The sequence below is a fragment of the Punica granatum genome, chromosome 8, assembly GCF_007655135.1.
Source record: "Punica granatum isolate Tunisia-2019 chromosome 8, ASM765513v2, whole genome shotgun sequence".
Classification (NCBI taxonomy): Eukaryota; Viridiplantae; Streptophyta; class Magnoliopsida; order Myrtales; family Lythraceae; genus Punica; species Punica granatum.
The window spans coordinates 2,028,670-2,047,190 of record NC_045134.1 but is presented as its reverse complement, the minus strand read 5'-3'; the positions used below and the strand labels follow the sequence as shown (position 1 = coordinate 2,047,190).

The window sequence follows — 18,521 nt, the reverse complement described above, 5'->3', positions numbered from 1 at the left end:
TGATTTGTGGTTAGTAAGAGGCTTTATATGAAATCTATCCATCATATTATGTAATATGATGAATATTTACACAAAGTTGAATTATTGAATGAAGTCTTGTTCATTAAAAATTGAGTGTTAGCTAATGCCGTAATTTTTTTTTTTAATTTGTTGTTCTACTTGTAGAAGAAGGAATCGAAACGTAAACCAACCGATATTGAGCTTTATTTAAGGACCCACAAGACGAGGGACGGAAACTGTGTGGAGACAAGGGCAAAAAATATCTATGCAAGTATAAATGAATTTGATATTTGAATTTTGAAATGGGTATTTTGAATGCCGCCATTTACATCAAATTCTGTCAATTTTGTAGGATGAGTTTTGAGGAGATCCGAAAAAGCCAAGGGGTTCTTGATGATGATGGGACTTCCATTCCCACCACCAGGCTCACGGAGGTGGAAATGTTGGCTATGGCAGCTGGGGGCTGGAACAAGAAATGTCGTATTTATGGGTTGAGCTACCTCGCCGACTTACCCTTATCCGGTCTTGGAAGCGACATCGCCAGCTCCTCCCGTGGATTCGAGGAGGAAATCAATAATATGAGGAGGACGGCCGATGAGCTTAATGCAACCATGCCAGCACAGGTGGAGCATGAGAGAAACCTGCGGGCAGCCTCCGAGCGAGATTTACAGCGAGAGCTGAAGAAGCTCAGAAGGAGCAACAAGTCGACTTTGAAACTCTTGGATGAACAAAAGGAGATGTTTGCTTAACAAAAGAAACATTTGGGTTGGTCAAAGAAAAGCAGCATTCATCTGAGATACCGATCATGCTCGGTTATTCCCAAGGGGTTCCCCTGTACAATTCTCCAGCCAACGATGATAGCGATGAGGATGAAGATAGTGTAAGTGATACTGATGATGATGGTGTCAGTGACACTGATGATGGTGACGCTAACCATTAGGTGTGCTCTATTTGAATTTTAGTTTGTTAGAACTACTTATATACTATGGTTCGCGATAGTGTTAGGTATATCGGACATGTGGATGATTTTTATTGTCTTGTTTCGTTTTGTGGAAGAAATAATTCATGTGGAACATGTTGGACGCATGTAGATTGTTGATTATGAATGTCTAGATTTGTTGTCAGTTCAGCTTTCGATTATGGTACATTATGCATTTAATTTGTTTCTATTTTTTTCTTCAATTTCTAGTTAGAGACAGCTAATCCTGTCTCATTTTTCTCATACCAGAGGTAAAGTGAGATCATCTAGAGAAGGAAATAGAGACGGAAATTGTAGTCTCGAAGTTAGAGACAAGAAAATCCGTCTATCTATTCGTCCCTCTAGAGACAGAAACATAGACGAAAATTTTTGTCTCAAAGTTAGGGACGATAAAAGCCGTCTCCCTTCCCCTCTCTATAAAGACGGAAATTGAGAGGAATTTTCTCGTCTCTAATTTGAGACAGAAAACTTCGTCTCAAATTCCGTCTCACGAGAGACGGGAATTTAGAAGGAAATTTCCGTCTCTACTTGTTGAGATGGGTTGTTCCGTTCGTGCCTGTCTCAATGTCACAGACGATGGTCAAGACGGAAATGTTCGTCTCAAATAAAGAGACGGCAATTTCAGTCTCAAAAAGTCCGTCTTTACGCATCGTGAGACGGGCTTTTCCATCCCAAATTTTGCAACGGGAACTTTTGGGACGAAGCTGTTCAAATGGAAAATGTCGTCTCTATAACGCGTAGGGACGGAGTTGTCTGTCTGAAATGCCGTCTGTATGGGGCTGAATTCCTGTAGTGTGAGGCTGCATTCGACTAGCTGATGAAATCAAACTTGGCACCGGGCCCAACAACATTTTCAGCATGAGCCCCGTGTTCATGCTCTTCGATAATCCACAGAAGGGTTATATCCAAACCCATATATTAATGCCCCGGCCGGTCTTGCTTCTCAAGGTTCATCCTTCTTTCTTTTTGAGTTTCCTTTCCAAAACTAACATTATAATTTGAAACGAAAAATTAACAGAGAGGAATTCGAAAAATGAGAAATGGGCTAACAACTGTCTGGTGTGCAGGATGCCGATCAAGCATTACAGCTATCACGCCCGGACCACAGGAAACAAGGACTTGAATATGCACCCCTGCTGTGCTGAGCTCACCAGATTCAACAGCCGCATGCCCCTTGAGCTCCAGACCGGGGAAAGACATAGTTGCGTGCGGTGCAGCAAGAAGCGACCTGAGGAGGGCTCCCCAGCTGGCCCGACAGATTTCTACTGTTGGTCATACAGGTTGACAGGGGGCAAGAACCGCATTCATGTGAACTGCTACACAGATATGGTGATTCAGGCCTTGGAAAACATCGTTCCATTGGATGACCACGACAGCGACAATGATAATGTAATACGTATCGTCCTGAAACAGAGGAGGAATACTGATAGAAATGAATAGGAAGGAATATTAATGCAAGCCGTTAGTATTGCCCTGGACGCTGCTGGAATAGGATTCACGCAAATCTTACTAGACTTGATCGACTGATTAATTCAAACAGATGACACGCTTCATTTCCGTAAACTTAATTTCAGTTTGGTAGGTGGAGACCGTTGTGTAATTTGTCATGTTTATGTATGTGCGCTCTACGCACAACATAAACATATATGTTATATGTACGTACTTTCCGTTTGCCTTGCTCTTAATTCGTAGATGTAAACAATACCAATTCGGCATATTGAAATCGGAGTTCAGCATCATATATAGATAGCATGATTAATTCAGATGATCATATTAGGGAATATTATATGTATTAGGAATTACAATATGTAATTAAGTGAATATGGTCATTTTTTATTCTTACCCTGTAATCACACGGTAGTCATCAAGGTAGACCATACTGGTCACCTTGCCCATTTCTCTCAATTGTTTTTACATGGTATCAAAGTACGAGTTGACCACTAGCTGTTGCTCTCAATCTTTATATGTATTAGGAAATACAATCTATAACTAAGTGTATATGATCACTCTTTATTCTTTCCTTGTAATTACACGATTGTATAAATATAACATCAAGGTAGACCATACTGGTCGCCTTGCCTATTTCTCTCAATTGTTCTTACAGATCAAAACTTAACCTTATTGATCAAGAAAAATCTTGGATCACAAGCTGACCGGAGATTGTTGGCCCGTCTGGTCAAACGCTTCTTCTCCACAGGCTTTTGCCGTTTGAATAGACCTCCCTGTCATTATTTCCCATCGAATATATATGTCATTGGCTCATTCATCTATCGGTCCGACTAAGCTCATACTCATGCCAATTCTTCCCTTCATTAATGAACCTGAAACAGCCTCTATTAATAATTTTTTCTTTGATCGTTTCAAGTCGACTGAGTCGATGATAGAGAACTTTGCGAACGCAATTAAGGAGCTAGCTAGTTACTTAAAGATCATGGATAAGAGGAGAACGGGGTCGATGCACGAGCGAAGTTAGGAACTCACACATGGTTTTGATTTTAGCTAACTGAACGTTCATAGGAACTCCTAGTGAAATCATCGGAGTGTTGCTTCACCAACCTTTATTTTTCGGAATATAAAAAAAGAAAAAAAAATTTAACACCGAAAAAAAAATAACGAAGCTTTCTTCTTGGGTAAGAAGAATGAGGATTTTGTCTCCGATGTAATGTAAGAGCGGGTCGACATCGCATCAAGTGAATGCCGTCAAGAAAATGGCATGTATTAATTGATAATTACATTGCTAACCCATCTGGTCGAACGATAAACTTCAGCTGTCTAGCCCGGCCCATAAGTTTCACATTTTAGAGTTACATGGGCCATGTGCCTTGTCCGTTTATCGAGGCCTTTAATCCACTTTCCTTCATCATTCCTCCTTCGGTTCTTCTGAATCGGCCTTGTTAAATGCATGTATATGATAAGTGTAGGCCCGATAATGGACCTATCCAACCGCATCCCCGGGCAATTTGATAAATTATAGGCGATATCGACTGAAATCAGTGACGATTATAACAAGATGGCATCAGTTGCTAAACATGGTGAGCATTGGAATTTACTGCATTTTAGATGCTGTACGTATTAAAACGTGGTGAATTCGTTGGATAGATAGAATATGATAAAAATCTTATAAAAGTGGATCTTAATGATGAATTATCATCACAAGAGTGCTTTCTTTACTTCTTGTTAATTATAAGAGAAACCTTTACGTGTGTACGTATTAAAAGTATATATACACATTAATCTTTATGAATCCTCAAATATATACACTTCAGGACCCATCGTCGTCATATATAGCGTTAATAATAAAAAAAATATAAACTTTTCACATTTTAACAATTCTTGCACGATCCTTTTCATTAATTTAAAAATGCACAAACTTTCAATTTGATAATAATTCTAACACGTCGTCAATTTTTTCGTTAATTTGAACGAAAATTACTGACATATAAATCGAGTTGCGCCCTCTGTGGTCTCAAGCCACCTCAATTTGGGAGGGAGGGGGTGAAGCGATGAGGCCCCCACTGCCTCTCCTCCCCAATTTTGTTTTTGCCCTTTTTTTTTCTTTTTTAATTTCTTTTGTTATTTTTTAAAATAATTTATTATAAAGAAAATATGATGAGTTCCAATCGACCTACTCGTCAGCAATTTTCATCCAAATTAACGAAAAAGTTGATGCCATCTTATAATTGTTATTATATTGAAAGATTGTGCATATATATATATATATATATATTTGTTATTAACCCTCGCGCGTGTGTGGACACGCACATGTGATACACCATGAGTCCAGTTGACCTTACTTTTTTGGTCGTCGGGACCCTACATTAAGACTCTAGTGGCCGTCAGTGAGCAATGATTAGGCTTGGTGAGGTTAAATTTATATCTATAGACTCCCCTTCTAAGGTTAGATATATATTGGAATATTTGTCCTCTGCTACTTTTGCTCCTCAAATAATATATTGCAGGTTAATTCATACTTCAACACATCAATATATATATATATATACATATATACACGAAAAATCATCAAAATCAATGATTACCTTGATTTTTTTTGGGTGAAACTACGAGATAGCATATTCATTGAGGTCAATTCTTGCTCCAACGAAATGATTATCTTGAACTAAACTTACAATATGCTAACCCAGAGAAAATTAAAATGCACGTGAAAATTGACCCATGGGATAAGACAGACAGTTGCCGTTGAAAAAGAGAAATTTATAATGCTAACTATAAAATGTACTACTCTCTTTAAAAACCTTATCCATGTGCTCTTCATCTACTGAAATTGACACCACACCTCTGCAAGAGCTGATACTTGATGGCATTATTGCCAACATAGATGCCTGTACCGTTAGTCCCGAACGGGATATACGCCGGACACTTCACAGTTATATGGTAACTGCCCTTCGCGATGACCCCGAGTTTCCATTTCACTTGTCCATCGAGCTTGATCATGATCACCACCAGCCTATTAATAACCCAGTCCCTATTCAGTGCCACCCCAACATGTGGTGCTACCGGCACCGAGGTCCCTGAAATAAACATGGTCCAGATGCTCGTGCTCTCGCGACCCTCATACATGTCAGGGACTGCAGTCCTCGAAGTCACCTGCTGTCCCTGGTACGTTGCATAGGTATCAAGACTTTCGTAGTACATACCGAAATGGGAATTTGGGTTCCGAGACGTGATGGTGACCTGGAACTCGGATGTGATGAGGATCGGGCTGTTGGAGACGTTGAAGCCATAGAGCGTCACATCCTCAAGGGTGAACAGGGACTTGTGGGGACTGATGACAGTGATCCTCGCTATCAAGAAAGCCACAACGAGGACAGATAGGATGGCGCCGGCAACTTTTACGAGCAGCGACCACCGGGGTCCTCTGTTCTCGTCAGGCGGGACCTCAAGCTCTATTCTGGCCATTGTGGCTGGGACTGCCGCCGCTGAGGCCTGAAGCTGTTTGCTCCAAGGAGTGGGAGGTCAGATGTGGAAGGCAATAGCAGAAGTGGAGAAGCGGACAAAAAAGGCCGCCGGTATATGAGTGCTTGCTGGATTATATTAAACAGATAGTCCCTCATTTTTGTTTATCTTTATATTTTGATATTAATTAATTAATATATATGTAATTTTTTTCGTTTACAAATGAGGTCGTTGTCTAGTACAAAAAAAAATAGAATTCTAATAATTAATAAATGGACATGAGTAGTTTCATTGGGTATCGAACTTGAAACCTCTTGGTTATCAGGCGAGGCATGTATCACTGCGTTACATCATTTTCTAATGGATATGGAATTTTTTAAGACAAACGGAAATGAAAAATTCACCTTGAAATAGTGTAAATCTTTGCATATATATATATATTATATGACTTGTATGCTTGAGGAAGACGTACATATATGAACATATTCCTCATGGATGGATGTATGTATGTATCATATTGGTCGTGTGCATGGATATAATATTCCTCAACAATCCAAACGGCGGTACTTAAGTGACCCATTAAGCTGTATAATTAATCAAACCTATCAATTAACAGTGATCGTTTATACCTACCAAAAAAAGTCATCAATCATTCACCAAAAAAAGGTCATCAATCTTATGCTTTTTATTTTGGGGTAAACTTTATATTAATCTAACAATAATAAAACTCAAAAATCGACCAAAGAATTTCAATTTTAAAAAAAGAGAAAATAGACAAATGCCATATCTCGCCTCAGTGATTCTTGGGATGAGCCACTGCTGCTGAAAGACAAATTCCGATATATGTATAGCTACAAGACTTCCCAAAATCATAGAATTTCCGGAGAAAATATTCAATTAGTATTACTCATCTACTTCGGATGAATAAGAACCAATTAAAATGCTTGTAAGTGAAAATGTGCAGGCCCATTGTGTGGTTTTTCTCACTTTCAAACATTTTCATTGGGCATTAGGGTAATACCCAATATTTGCTCAGAATTTGATGTGTTATTATATGATCTATATGTGTTATACGTACCTAGCTATGTAAGTCTTGCGTATGTCAATAGGCGAACATTTATAAGCCAACGCATCGTCCCTTCACCTCTCCTAAAGTACAGCGCTCTAAAAATAATGAGAGGGCATAATCATATATATAGATATGGATGTGTCATATGGAATTAAATTGTTGGAATTGATGATACTCAGTACTCAATTTGTAATTGACTCCCTGTCGAATTCGACGAAATGAATCATTACAAGTTCCAATCATAGACGTAATGTAACCTCAAAGAAACCTTGTTGTCTTGCTATTGGGCTACTTGCATAGAGCTTGGACCAGGTCAAACATCTCGTTATCTTGGTCGTGTCGTGGTCAAACTGAAGCTAGCTATATATAGATCTTGTCACTTCCTCTTCCCTGCTTGGTCATTTCTATTTACGTAAATATATACATTGAGAGAACCGTACGTACACAGTGTTTGTTAGTTACTCCTCTTCAATGGCTTCTACTCAAACGATTCATTCGGAGCATGAGCTCAAGCCGTTGAGGAATGAGGATCTGTTCTACTGCGCTAGGCTTCTCGGCTCCTGCTGCAGCTCTGAGCACTGCATGGTCCGCCTGCATGCGGAGTGTCCGTCCCCAGCTCCTATGCCTGCTCGGGTCCACCACCACTGCCGCCTGTCACCAGCAGCAACTGTGGGCCGACCTGACCGATAAATCTTCTGTGCTGAAATTTTGCGACATGGCTTGAAAAAGAAAAGCGTAATTGGAAAAAGGCAATCTTCCAACAAGGAGAAAATAAGGGAATTTGGTTAAGACAACCCATTTTAATCCAACTTTTCCTGTAAAATTGTACTCCATTTTAATTAGACAAACATGATTTTTACGGTTCTTTATTTTAATGAAAAATTTTCAAAACATTAATTCTACAAGTAAACAGAGCCTGAATGTTTTGTCAAATAAAAAATAAAAAATTACATGACTTAAATGAATTCTCAAACTTGAGTAATGTGCAGACTTGTACTTAATTTATTACATGAATCAATTTTATTGTTGTTCACACCACACATGTGGATTGGTGGATTGTCCATTTGTCTATCATTATAAACAACATCCATATTATCTTGAACAACCTGATGATGGGATTAGCCGCTTGAATGGTTTGTAGAGGAACCCTACCTTCTCGGATCCATTCGACACGGTGCAAGGATCAATTGATTCGTTACAGTTCATTGATTGAATCCGTGGATATAAATAGAATTGGGCTTAATTTGGGTTCAGAGAAATGATTGGGCTTTGAACAGCTGGTAATATTATTGAGTTTCATTGAGCCCATGGGCTGAGGCCCATCGTAACATTCTGATACGTCCACGGGACCCATGGGACACATATCACCACCTCTCTGATTAAAAAGAAAAAAGAAAAAAGAAAACCACTATTTTCCTTTCTTGAATTTCTTACTCTCTTTTTTTTCCTCCAGTTATAGTGGAAGCCCATGGGTTAAGTGCAGTGAAACGTAAATCTTAATAGTTAATAAATGAGTACGTGTAGTTCTATTGAATATTGAATCTCAAATTTTTTGATGGTCAGGTGAGAGCGTGCGTTATTGCGCACACTCTCTTTTTGATAATTTCTTACATTTTTATTATTTTAAATCCTCCAATGACATGGCGTGCCATTGTTTGCCACCTAATTCATATGCCTCCCATGTCCACTAATTGGAGAACGTGTCTCTTGATATTTGGTTGCCGAAAGGGAACGGCCAGAGAAGTGAGAGAAAGAGTGAGAGAGGTGGGAGAGTAGGCGGCTAATATATTGAATTTACTATTTTACTCTTTATCTAATGGTTATTAAATAATGAAACTAAAATGATAAGGGTGAAAATGGAAGAAAGAAAGTTAGATCAAAATAAAAGTTTTGGTTTTACGTGATACTATAAATTATACTTTTATTTATTTAGTTAATTTCAACTCAACATTGAATTGAACAGAGAGCAAAGAAACTTATGAGCCAATTGTATGAATTAGGACATGAAAACAAAATCATAAAAATTAAAAATTAATTATAATATATAAAAATTGGGGCAGGTAGATGAGGAAGTACTAGGTAAGTGAAATTACACTTTTATTTATTTAGTTAATTTAAATTCAACATTGGATTGAACAGAGAGCAAAGATACTTATGAGCCAATTGTATGAATTAGGACATGAAAACAAAATCATAAAAATAAAAAATTAATTATAATATATAAAAATTGGGGCGGGTAGATGAGGAAGTATTAGGTAAGTGAAATTACAGAATGGCCGGATTTACAACTTCGGTCCAGCCCAATTGAATGGGTCTTCAAGTTCCAGAGAGTTCTAGCCAGCGCTAGAACCCTAATCTAGTTGGTCTTCTTCTTCCACGGCTTATTTGGGAAAGTTTGCCATATATGGTAAAACATCGGAGGTGGACCACCCCCCCCCCCCCCCCCCCCCCCCCCCCCCCCCCCCCCCCCCCCACGGACATCGAAACTAAACTAAACATAACAATTGGGAATGCTGACTTTCACCTACTCCTTGAATGGTGAGGTGGTGGTGAGATAGCAGCGAGTGTCCACGCCCCCATTTAAGTATCCACGAAGAAATATAATAAAGTAGAATAAAATCTTCCGAGGGTTTTTGGAGTTTTCGCCTTAATCGCGTTAGATACGCGCAGAGGGCCGGTGATCAAACCTATATATAGATATTGTTCCCTTTGGTTCTCATTATCATTCTCTCTTACAAATTTTGGGCAATTCGAAGGTTGAAGGGTCGGACTCGCTTAACAGCCAGGCGAGATCTTCTTATAGATAGAAATCAGGGTCAGTTTCTTCACTTATGCATGATGTATCGTTTATTCAACAATTCCTTTTCTTGGTACTTTTCATTTTTTGCGCCCACACATCCGCTAACCATTAACAAACCACACGGGACGAACGAATTGTTGATGATTGCCATTATAAATGACATTGTTATTAATTGATATATGATGCATTGCATTGCATGCAGGAGCCTGTCGGGAGGGATGGCCGTTGTTGTCACTGGTCCTGATGCGAAACCAGTCGGCAGCCGCCGCTGCATGTTTGAGTTGAAGGAATACACCCGGCCATTTACATGCCGCGTGTGCACGGTGAACAGTTATGACACCGTAAGATATAGGTGCGATCATTGTGATGAGTGCCGTCACGTCAGCTGCATTCGACTGGACGAGGAGATACGAGTCGGCCCTGGACCCCGCGACATCTTTGCCATGCTCCCAGTTTTCACGCTCTATGAAAAACCACAAGCAGGTCGTCATCATACAATAACATATATCTCTTATATATTATATATATACACTCTTTCAAGGACCGCCTCTCAGTTTTTTTTTTTATTCTTCCGATGGACATATATCAAACAATGTCTTCTATTTAATAACCTCGAGCGAAATGCGTGCCGACGGCGAGCATCCTTGAAGGTCCCAGTCTTACGCTCTTCCCCTTAATCTTCATCATCTTCTTTCCCCACACCCTAGAAAGCCCAAAACCCAGAAACCTTCTGCTCCTCCTCCGCCGACGGGGTCCAGCTCCTGGCCGGGTGGGTCGGATACCCCTTCCTTCTTCTTAAGCGCTCTTCCTTCCCTTCCTTCTTGAGCATATAGGGTAGAGAATCTCTCCAGTCCTCCGAAGGTGGTGCTCCATGATATCGGAGTTACTCAAGAACACTGCTTGGGGCCCGTTAGGGCACAGATCTGTGCAGTGCAGGTGAAGTAAAACTGTATTGGTTTCAGATCTTTGAAGTTTCTGATTTGATCCTGGCAGTGCCAGATCTATGTCGATCTTGCATCGACATAACCGGCCATGAGGAGAGCAAGTATGGTGAAGAGAGGGGTGGGTGTCTACCATATCAGTCTCTCATCGCACAGGTCTCTGAATGGTGATGCTGGTGGTTTTCTGGGTGTGGCTTCCCCACTCTGTATCTTGAGAATCGAGTCGAGCTCGCTCTCTCACTGGTCGGAGTCGGTATTGGGCCTCGGCCATATCTCTTTTCCCGCACGGCTTTCCTGCACTTTAGGAGAGGCAACAGCTAACCAATTAGGAAACCCTCGTCCTTGGTGGCATAGGATGTTAGCCGGGATGTGATCAAATTCCAGCGACCGAGCTGAGAGGCATGGTTTTCAAATAAGGAAAGTCGAATTAGAGATTATTTCTCAATTTGATCCTTCAACGCTTCACTTAGAGGGGCAATAGCAGTGCCCAATTGAAAGAAATCATTGAAATGAAATCGTACCTTCTATTTTATAGTGAAAATGGTGCGGAGGATAACGTGTACGTATACCTGAAATGGTTGATGTTACACTGAGCTTTTCTCTGAAAGTAGTAGCCCTTTTCTTTTTATAGAAAAAGTATGTCCTAGGTTTTTTTCTTAAAGTATCAACTAAAAATTAAAAAAGGTTTTTCTCAACCTTTGTATTGGTCTTTATTGAGCCTTTTCTTGGTTAGGTGCCAACGTTCAAATAAAGTGAGGGTAAAAGGTCTGTTTATGTTTATTGGTCATTCGTTTATTAATTTCTTTTGTCCTAATAGATAAAATAAACTGCCGCACTATTTTTATTTCGTTTTCCATTTCGGGAAATCTGATCACTGCTTTTTTTTTTTTTGGTGAAACGGGAAGAGTGATGTTTGATTTAACAGAATAAGGGTATGAGTATGATGATTATAAAAATAAACAAAACGAACTATATTTTCATTGCCGAGCCCAAAAAAAAATTCATTTAAAAATATTTTCCACAGTATAAATTGTCATCTATTTACGTGTAGTACGATTGGAAGACTACATAGAAGGAAACCTGTTGCAGATCCGACCCAAAATAGGATAAGTTGTTATTCTTTCATTAGGATATATTTTAGAGTCCATTCACCAGAAAAAGAGAAATCTTTTAAATTCGGGAATTTTTTAAAATTGATGGTCCATTAATTTTGTATTAATAATTCCCCCCCCCCCCCCCCCCCCCCCCCCCCCCCCCCCCCCCCCCCCCCTTCGGGGTGGCCTCCTCTGGTAGGCTCCAAAATCCCGTTTTTAATCGCGTTTTTTAATCCCCTTTTGCATGCTCAGAGGACATGAAATTCTGTCTGTCTCGTTATCCTTTTGTCTCCATCTATCTATCCATCTGTCTGTCTATCTAACTCAACCATCTTTTTTGTTCTTCTGAACTTTTTCCTTTGGGGGGATAATTATTTTATTTTCCAATGCTAACCTTAATTAAGTTGGGTGGAAATTACAGGAATCAATTCGAAAAACAAGAAATGGGCCGAGTACTGCTTGGTTTGCGGGATGCTGATCAAGCATTACAGCTATCACATCCGGACCACGGAGAAAAAGGACTTGAATATGCACCCGCGCTGTGCAGAGCTCATCAGAGTCAACAACCGGGTAGCGGTGCCCCTCGAGCTCCACATGGGTGAAAGATGGAGCTGTGTGTGGTGCGGCAACAAACGACCCGAGGGGGCCTCCCCAGCAGGACCGACGGATTTCTACTGTTGGTCGTATGAGATGACTGGAGGCAAGAACCGCATCCATGTGCGCTGCTACTCGGAAATGATGACTCAGGCCTTGAACAGCATTGCGGACAGCCACTATTACAATGATGACGATACAATACGCATCGTCCTGAGGCGGAGGAAGAGTACAGATGGAACTGGATGGGAAGGCATACTGAAGGGAGCCTTCGATATTGCCCTGGAGGTTGCTGGGTTAGGATTAACCCAAATTCTGGTGGACCTGATCTGATGATCAATACTGATCGCATCGGTTGGTCTCGGCTGACTGGATTGGAGACGGTAAATTCCTTTGTTTGTGCTCTCTGCTCCAAAATGATCATTGATTGATCTAATAAGGAGCATTATTTTGTGTTTGTAACTTAGGAGCTGGTTATTTCATAAACAGTATTTTAAATGAAAATAAATTTCCGATTTAAGTAAATGTAAACTTTCATTAAAGGCCCATAAGATGCCCCTATTGGTCGTACCGAAAATTTTTAGCCTATCCATTATAGTATTGATTCATTTAAGCAAAATGTGAATTTTCATTAAAGAAATTTAAACATGAACCATTTCAACTTGATAATAAATACCAATCGAGAGGACGATAGTATCTAAAAAAAAACCAAATAGTGTGATGTGTTGGACACGACACCGCAACACGCGATGTCTACTTGGTGTCGAGTTGACCCAGACTTCACGGCGTCCCACTCCTACTCTCTAGCATCAGCTTATTATCAAAACGCATATGGACCGTGTATATACATATATGTGTTGTTAACACTGTTTAAGAAGAGGGTCGGAGAGTATATCGGAATGTGTAGTCAGAGGCGTGAAGATCACTTTCCTTAAGATGATTATTGCCCCCAATACGAAGAGTTTGTCGCAATAACCTTGATTGCAATATCACTTCTAGGATACAACACGACCAATGAGATCTTCGTGCGGCAAGAATAAAGATCTTTCCTTGAAACTTCTTTTAAGAGTACCCGAGAGAAGAAAAACAGGGAGAATGAGGGGAGAAAATATGTTTGATGTTTTGTTATTATGTCTGTTCATCCCTTGAAACTTTATTTATAATAGGAGTAGTCGTATTCTTTCGAACGGTGATGTCCTTATAGCTAACGTTCACAACTTTTAAATGATAATCGCCGTTGTGTTGCGGCATCGATTTCGTTACTGCAGCTCGATACTGCAGCGCCGACTAAACTAAAACATGGTAACTACCGCAGTACCGCAGCATCGGTTTTGGTGCTGTGGCATCGATTGATCTTGAAATTAATAGCAACTTCGGTGCTGCAAAACTTGAACTATAATGTTGCGCCACCAAGTTATGTATTAGCTGCGCAATAAATTTTGGCCGACTATTATTCTTTCATACGAACTCTAATTCGTATCCCTTTCGAAGTATTGGACTATTGACTCAAAGCAATTCTCACTGATAATTAATTTCACATATTTCTTTGAGTCACTCCATGCATGTTTCCTCTCACAAGTCACAATCTACCTTTATAAATTTACAACAAAAACTACAAGAAGACAATGGCACGAGCAACATTTGGTATGTTTTTACCCATCTTGTAATTTATCTTATTTATCATATATTTTGTTTTGATATTTTATTAAGGACTTTCATTAATTAACGTATGTTGAGATATGTTGTCTCACATCGAAAAATTAAGAAAGAAACCACAAGCTTATATGAGGTTTGGGTCCAGTAACCTATCAGCTTAAGTTTTTGGGTTGCAGATGAGGTCAAGTCCGTGTAGGCCCAAGTGGGTATTTTACATGATTTCAGAGCAGGTTATGCTTCCGCACGCTCATGTGGGCTCACACCACGCCAGATTTGATTTTGAGGTAGCCAAGAGTACGCCTCATGTGAATCAGGCCCAAGAGTGGCCCGGTCCAGTTCCTAGGTAGTTAAAGGTGCACCTCTAGTTAGGCCCGAGTGTGGAGCTCGAGGCTAGTTTGGTATTTGTCCCTCCTTGCCCGAGCACGAAAGAGGATGCCCGGCTCGGGTCAGTTGTTAAGGGCGGGTGTTTAAGGCACGTAACACTTGTTGGACCACATGTTGTCACGTGAGGGCGGGTGTTGAGATATGTTGTCCCACATCGAAAAATTAAGAAAGAAACCACAAGTTTATATGAGACTTGGGTCCAGTAACCTATCAGCTTAAGCTTTTGGGTTGCAGATGGGCTCAAGTCCGTATAGGTCCAAGTGGGTATTTTATAATGTAAATAAAAGCAATAGGGAGTTTTTTCCGTATTAAATTGTTTAGGTGATATAATTGAATAAATTGATGTTGCAAAATACTGTAAGAGCGCTTGTATCTATTGAGCTATAGATTATCATGATCCATCCACGCAACTTAAATTGGTTATCTTTTATAGCAAGGAGATTTAAAAACATAGAAAAGAGAAAAAAAATTAGAATATAATCGATAGTTTTAGTTAAAAGAGGGTAAAAAATTATAAGGAGAAGGTTTTTGATAGTTTTAGGTTTAAAGAAAGGAGTTCCCCATGTATTGGTGTCCACTTTCTTTGTTCGGTTCTGAACAGATTAGGTTTACTATTCGGGAATATTATAGGGGCTACTATGTTCCGCTCTTGCAATTTTTAATTTCTTTTAGGGCTTAGCCTTCTCTATCAATCGAAAAAAGGGTGAAAAAAATATGAAAAAGGGTTAAAAAAATTAGAAAAAGTAATTGGGTCGGGTTGGTTCCGATATTTTCATTTCGGGTTGGGTCACGGACTTTTCTGGGGAAAGGTCAGCAATGGACGGATCCAATAGATAGTTTCCTTTCTACAGACTACTATACTAGCCTTCTTCTTTTTTTTTTCAAATTTTTATTTTTATGCCATTTCCTAGTACGAGGAGGAGGAGGGATGCGGTAGCTCGACTTTTGAAAGAATGGCCTCTCTGTTCTTTGGGGGGAGCAGAACAGTTTTTTTGTCATATATACTAAATTAATTAGGTGATATATAGAATAAATTAATCCAGACTCGACGGTGCCTCTAGCATCAAGTGGTCTCGTAACCCACAGACTCGATACGCCCAATATTCATCTTTTTTTTATATTGAAGATATTTAGATATAAATCATTTCGACTTGATAAGAATACTGATAGAGCTGACGTCATTTTATTATTTATGAAAAAAAAAGTGAATAGTTTGATGTGTTGGAGAAGGAGGGAAGCGGTAGCTCGACTTTTGAAAGGATGGCCTCTCTTTTCTTGGGGGGGGGGGGGGAGCAGAACAGTTTTTTTTGTCATATACACTAAATTAATTAGGTGATACAATAGAATAAATTAACCCGGACTCTACGGTGCCTCTAGCATCAAGTGACCCCGAACCCACAGAATCGTGACACCCAATATTCAAAATTTTTATTGAAAATATTTAGATATGAATCATTTCGACTTGATAAGATCATCGATAGAGCCGACGTCAATTTATTATTTTTGAAAAGAAAAATGAACAGTTGGATGTGTTGGACACGATAATGCAACACACGATGTCTACTCGGTGCTGAGTTGACCCGGACATCACGGTGCCTCTATCATCAAGTGGTCCCGTAACCTACAGAACCGAGACACCCAATATTCAACTCTCTTTTTTTTTTTCTTTTTTTTTCCCGATCCTTGAGCATTGCTCTTCATTAACTCGAAAATTAGACCTCGATCATGGATGGGCCACTAGATCTAAAGGGCTCTCATACCCAAACAAACCAAGGCATAAAAGCCCAAAAAATGGCTAAGATGCACAAGTAGGTCCAAAAACTCCTAGTGGCCCAAACCAAAAGAGCAACAGGATCATGTTTACACGAGCCTTAAGGCCAAGCTCTAAGGCAAAGATCAACTAAACATCATCAATATTCCAAAGAAGCAAGCAGCTTTCTTTGTTCCTCAGTCTTGATTTTCTTCTGCAGCTCCGCAGCACCTAAAATTCTGCACTTCACCACTTGTTAATACGGGTCAAAACGATGTCCTTAGTCGCCATCATGTCACTGAAAATCCTGTCATTTCTTGCTCTCCAAATGTTGTAGATGGTAGGCATGCCATGATAGTCGAGCAACTACAGCTTTCTTTCATCGACTTCCCCCTTTATGTCTCCTAGCAGCCCAATCAAGCTCGCCATCCCACCACCCTCTGCAGCTCCTAGCCTCTCCATTTATGTGCAGAATTGTCTCCCATATGTCAACTGTGAATGTACGTAAATCCAAAAGAAAGGTGGTCTCTCTGCTCACCAGGAGCCACTCAAACCACAGAAGCAGTACTTTTGTTCTTCCTCCATTTTGAAATCCTGGCTAGAGTTGGCAATCTGTCTCCTATAGCTAGCTTAGAAATGAAAGTGTGCCTAGGTACCAATGGGGAGGTCCAAAGAAACTTATGCCAAATCATATCATATTATCCCTCTTCTTCTCAATACAGTTCCAAATGCTCGCATGGTAAATTTACCACTAGGATGGGCACTCCAAATGATTCCATGGTCTATGTCGCTTAAGAGTTATATGACTAGCTGTCTCCTGAATGAGAGAAAGTTCGGCAGTTTTCCTCCTGTGCTTCCACTTCCACCCATTACTACTAATAATAACATCAGCAACCTTAGACTGAGCAGTAGGTCTAGTAGTCTACAGATCCTTCCCTTGCACATGCTCGTAAACGGGGGGCAAAGGGGGGTGCCAATTGTCAAACCAAAACCAAGTTTTGCAAGCGTTTCCGATAACATGTCTGACAATAGGATAAGCATAATTCCTTAAGTTCAGTATCCTCGTACAACCATAAGAACAATTTCACCCATAATCAATTTAATCAATTCGGCCTGTTCAAATTAATCACCCTCACCAATTAGTCGAGTAACCAACCCTAAAACCACCCAACACTTTGGCCGAGCAACACAATCACATAATCCTAGGCTAGCGCAAAGAAAATAAATACATACATCATACAAGCATGCATTCCACTCTCTCGCGTCCAGCTACCAGATTTGATTGCAGATTTTGCTCTCGATCGGTTACATCAGTCTTCCAACCCATCCTAAGATGAATACATCATCACAATCATCATAAGTTTAAGATTATGAATATGTAAAATTTCAATATGATAATTACGCTGATTGATTAGATGAAACCAATTGTCAGTCAATCCTTCATTGGGTCGAGCTACCAAGCTCGATCGGATAGGTTTGGGTGAGGGCTCATGAGTAAGAAGCGTCTTGATTACCTTCTGTTGCTTGGCAAACTCCGGGTAGAGATCAGGTGAGGCTCGAATACAGAGTGCGACCACCGGTTTCTGCAATTCTCTCTTTTGGCTTCTCAAGACAACACTTTCATCTCATCCAAGGCTCTCAAAATCGAATGTTGAAGTAAAAATGGTGGAGGGTCCATAAAATCAGAATGTACAATCGAATTGTAAAATCGTATGTTTATATTTAAGAAAAAAAATAATGTAGTGTCTCAAAGGTAATTTGATACATATTTTCGCAGATGATAACCTTATTTGAGACCAAATTAATTTAGGATCAACATACATTCTTATCAATATTCTACGGGACAGACCAAATAATTTCTTCTCATTTTAGTTTTCAAACGTTTGAGATTTTGTATTAGAAAATGAGGTTTCAAGAAATTATTAATTAAGTTTTACTTTTTAAATTATAAGAGTGCACAAAAAGATATATAAATCTCCCTTAAATTGAGTTAAATGACAAAATAATTTTTTTTTTTAACCAGTACACTCGAGTTTCTACTGATTCTACTGAATAAACTCGCATTTTTACACGAGTTTCTTGATTTAAGTATTTCAAATGAAATAACTCGTCATATAAAATAAAAATATAAAATCATAAATTTTTAAGAGTTGAAATCAAAGCTCTCACCCTCTCAAAGAATGCCCGGTGCCACCAAAATCCTCCAACTCCGGACGTGGAATCGAGCCCCTATTATAATGTTTTAATTTTCTCTATTGGCTACATACGGATAAAACCTCCATGATCGGAATTTTCCCAATTCAATTCCATATTGTTCCAAGTAAAGATTTTAAATCATTT

The 18,521-nt window shown here is 39.6% G+C and overlaps 2 protein-coding genes and 1 long non-coding RNA gene across 3 annotated transcripts; 1 reads left to right on the top strand and 2 right to left on the bottom strand.

The window, feature by feature from the left end:
* Nucleotides 1-5,021: 5,021 nt before the first annotated feature.
* On the bottom strand, nt 5,022-6,239 carry LOC116187353 (NDR1/HIN1-like protein 1). The gene is made up of 2 exons (XM_031516010.1): nt 5,672-6,239; nt 5,022-5,584 (listed from the first exon to the last, which is right to left on the bottom strand). Exons 1-2 carry the CDS (start codon nt 5,894-5,896, stop codon nt 5,249-5,251), a joined length of 561 nt encoding a protein of 186 aa, XP_031371870.1. The 5' UTR covers nt 5,897-6,239; the 3' UTR covers nt 5,022-5,248.
* A 3,258-nt stretch (nt 6,240-9,497) lies between these two features.
* On the top strand, nt 9,498-12,966 carry LOC116187414. Its single transcript, XM_031516099.1, has 3 exons — nt 9,498-9,777; nt 9,965-10,245; nt 12,219-12,966. The coding sequence occupies exons 2-3, from the start codon at nt 9,981-9,983 to the stop codon at nt 12,722-12,724; spliced, it is 771 nt and encodes a 256-aa protein (XP_031371959.1). The 5' UTR covers nt 9,498-9,777; nt 9,965-9,980; the 3' UTR covers nt 12,725-12,966.
* A 4,198-nt stretch (nt 12,967-17,164) lies between these two features.
* Nucleotides 17,165-17,901, bottom strand: LOC116187330. The gene is made up of 2 exons (XR_004152030.1): nt 17,696-17,901; nt 17,165-17,509 (listed from the first exon to the last, which is right to left on the bottom strand). It is a non-coding gene; the product is annotated as an uncharacterized LOC116187330 (long non-coding RNA).
* Nucleotides 17,902-18,521: the final 620 nt, after the last annotated feature.

Excerpts from the sequence above, each read along its gene's own strand:
- LOC116187353 (XM_031516010.1), bottom strand. The coding sequence starts at position 5,896 with ATGGCCAGAATAGAGCTTGAGGTCCCGCCTGACGAGAACAGAGGACCC. Across the intron at positions 5,585-5,671 it reads TCATCACATCCGAGTTCCAG|GTGACTTCGAGGACTGCAGT; the intron begins GTCACCATCACG and ends CAGGGACAGCAG.
- LOC116187414 (XM_031516099.1), top strand. The coding sequence starts at position 9,981 with ATGGCCGTTGTTGTCACTGGTCCTGATGCGAAACCAGTCGGCAGCCGC. Across the intron at positions 10,246-12,218 it reads CTATGAAAAACCACAAGCAG|GAATCAATTCGAAAAACAAG; the intron begins GTCGTCATCATA and ends TGGAAATTACAG.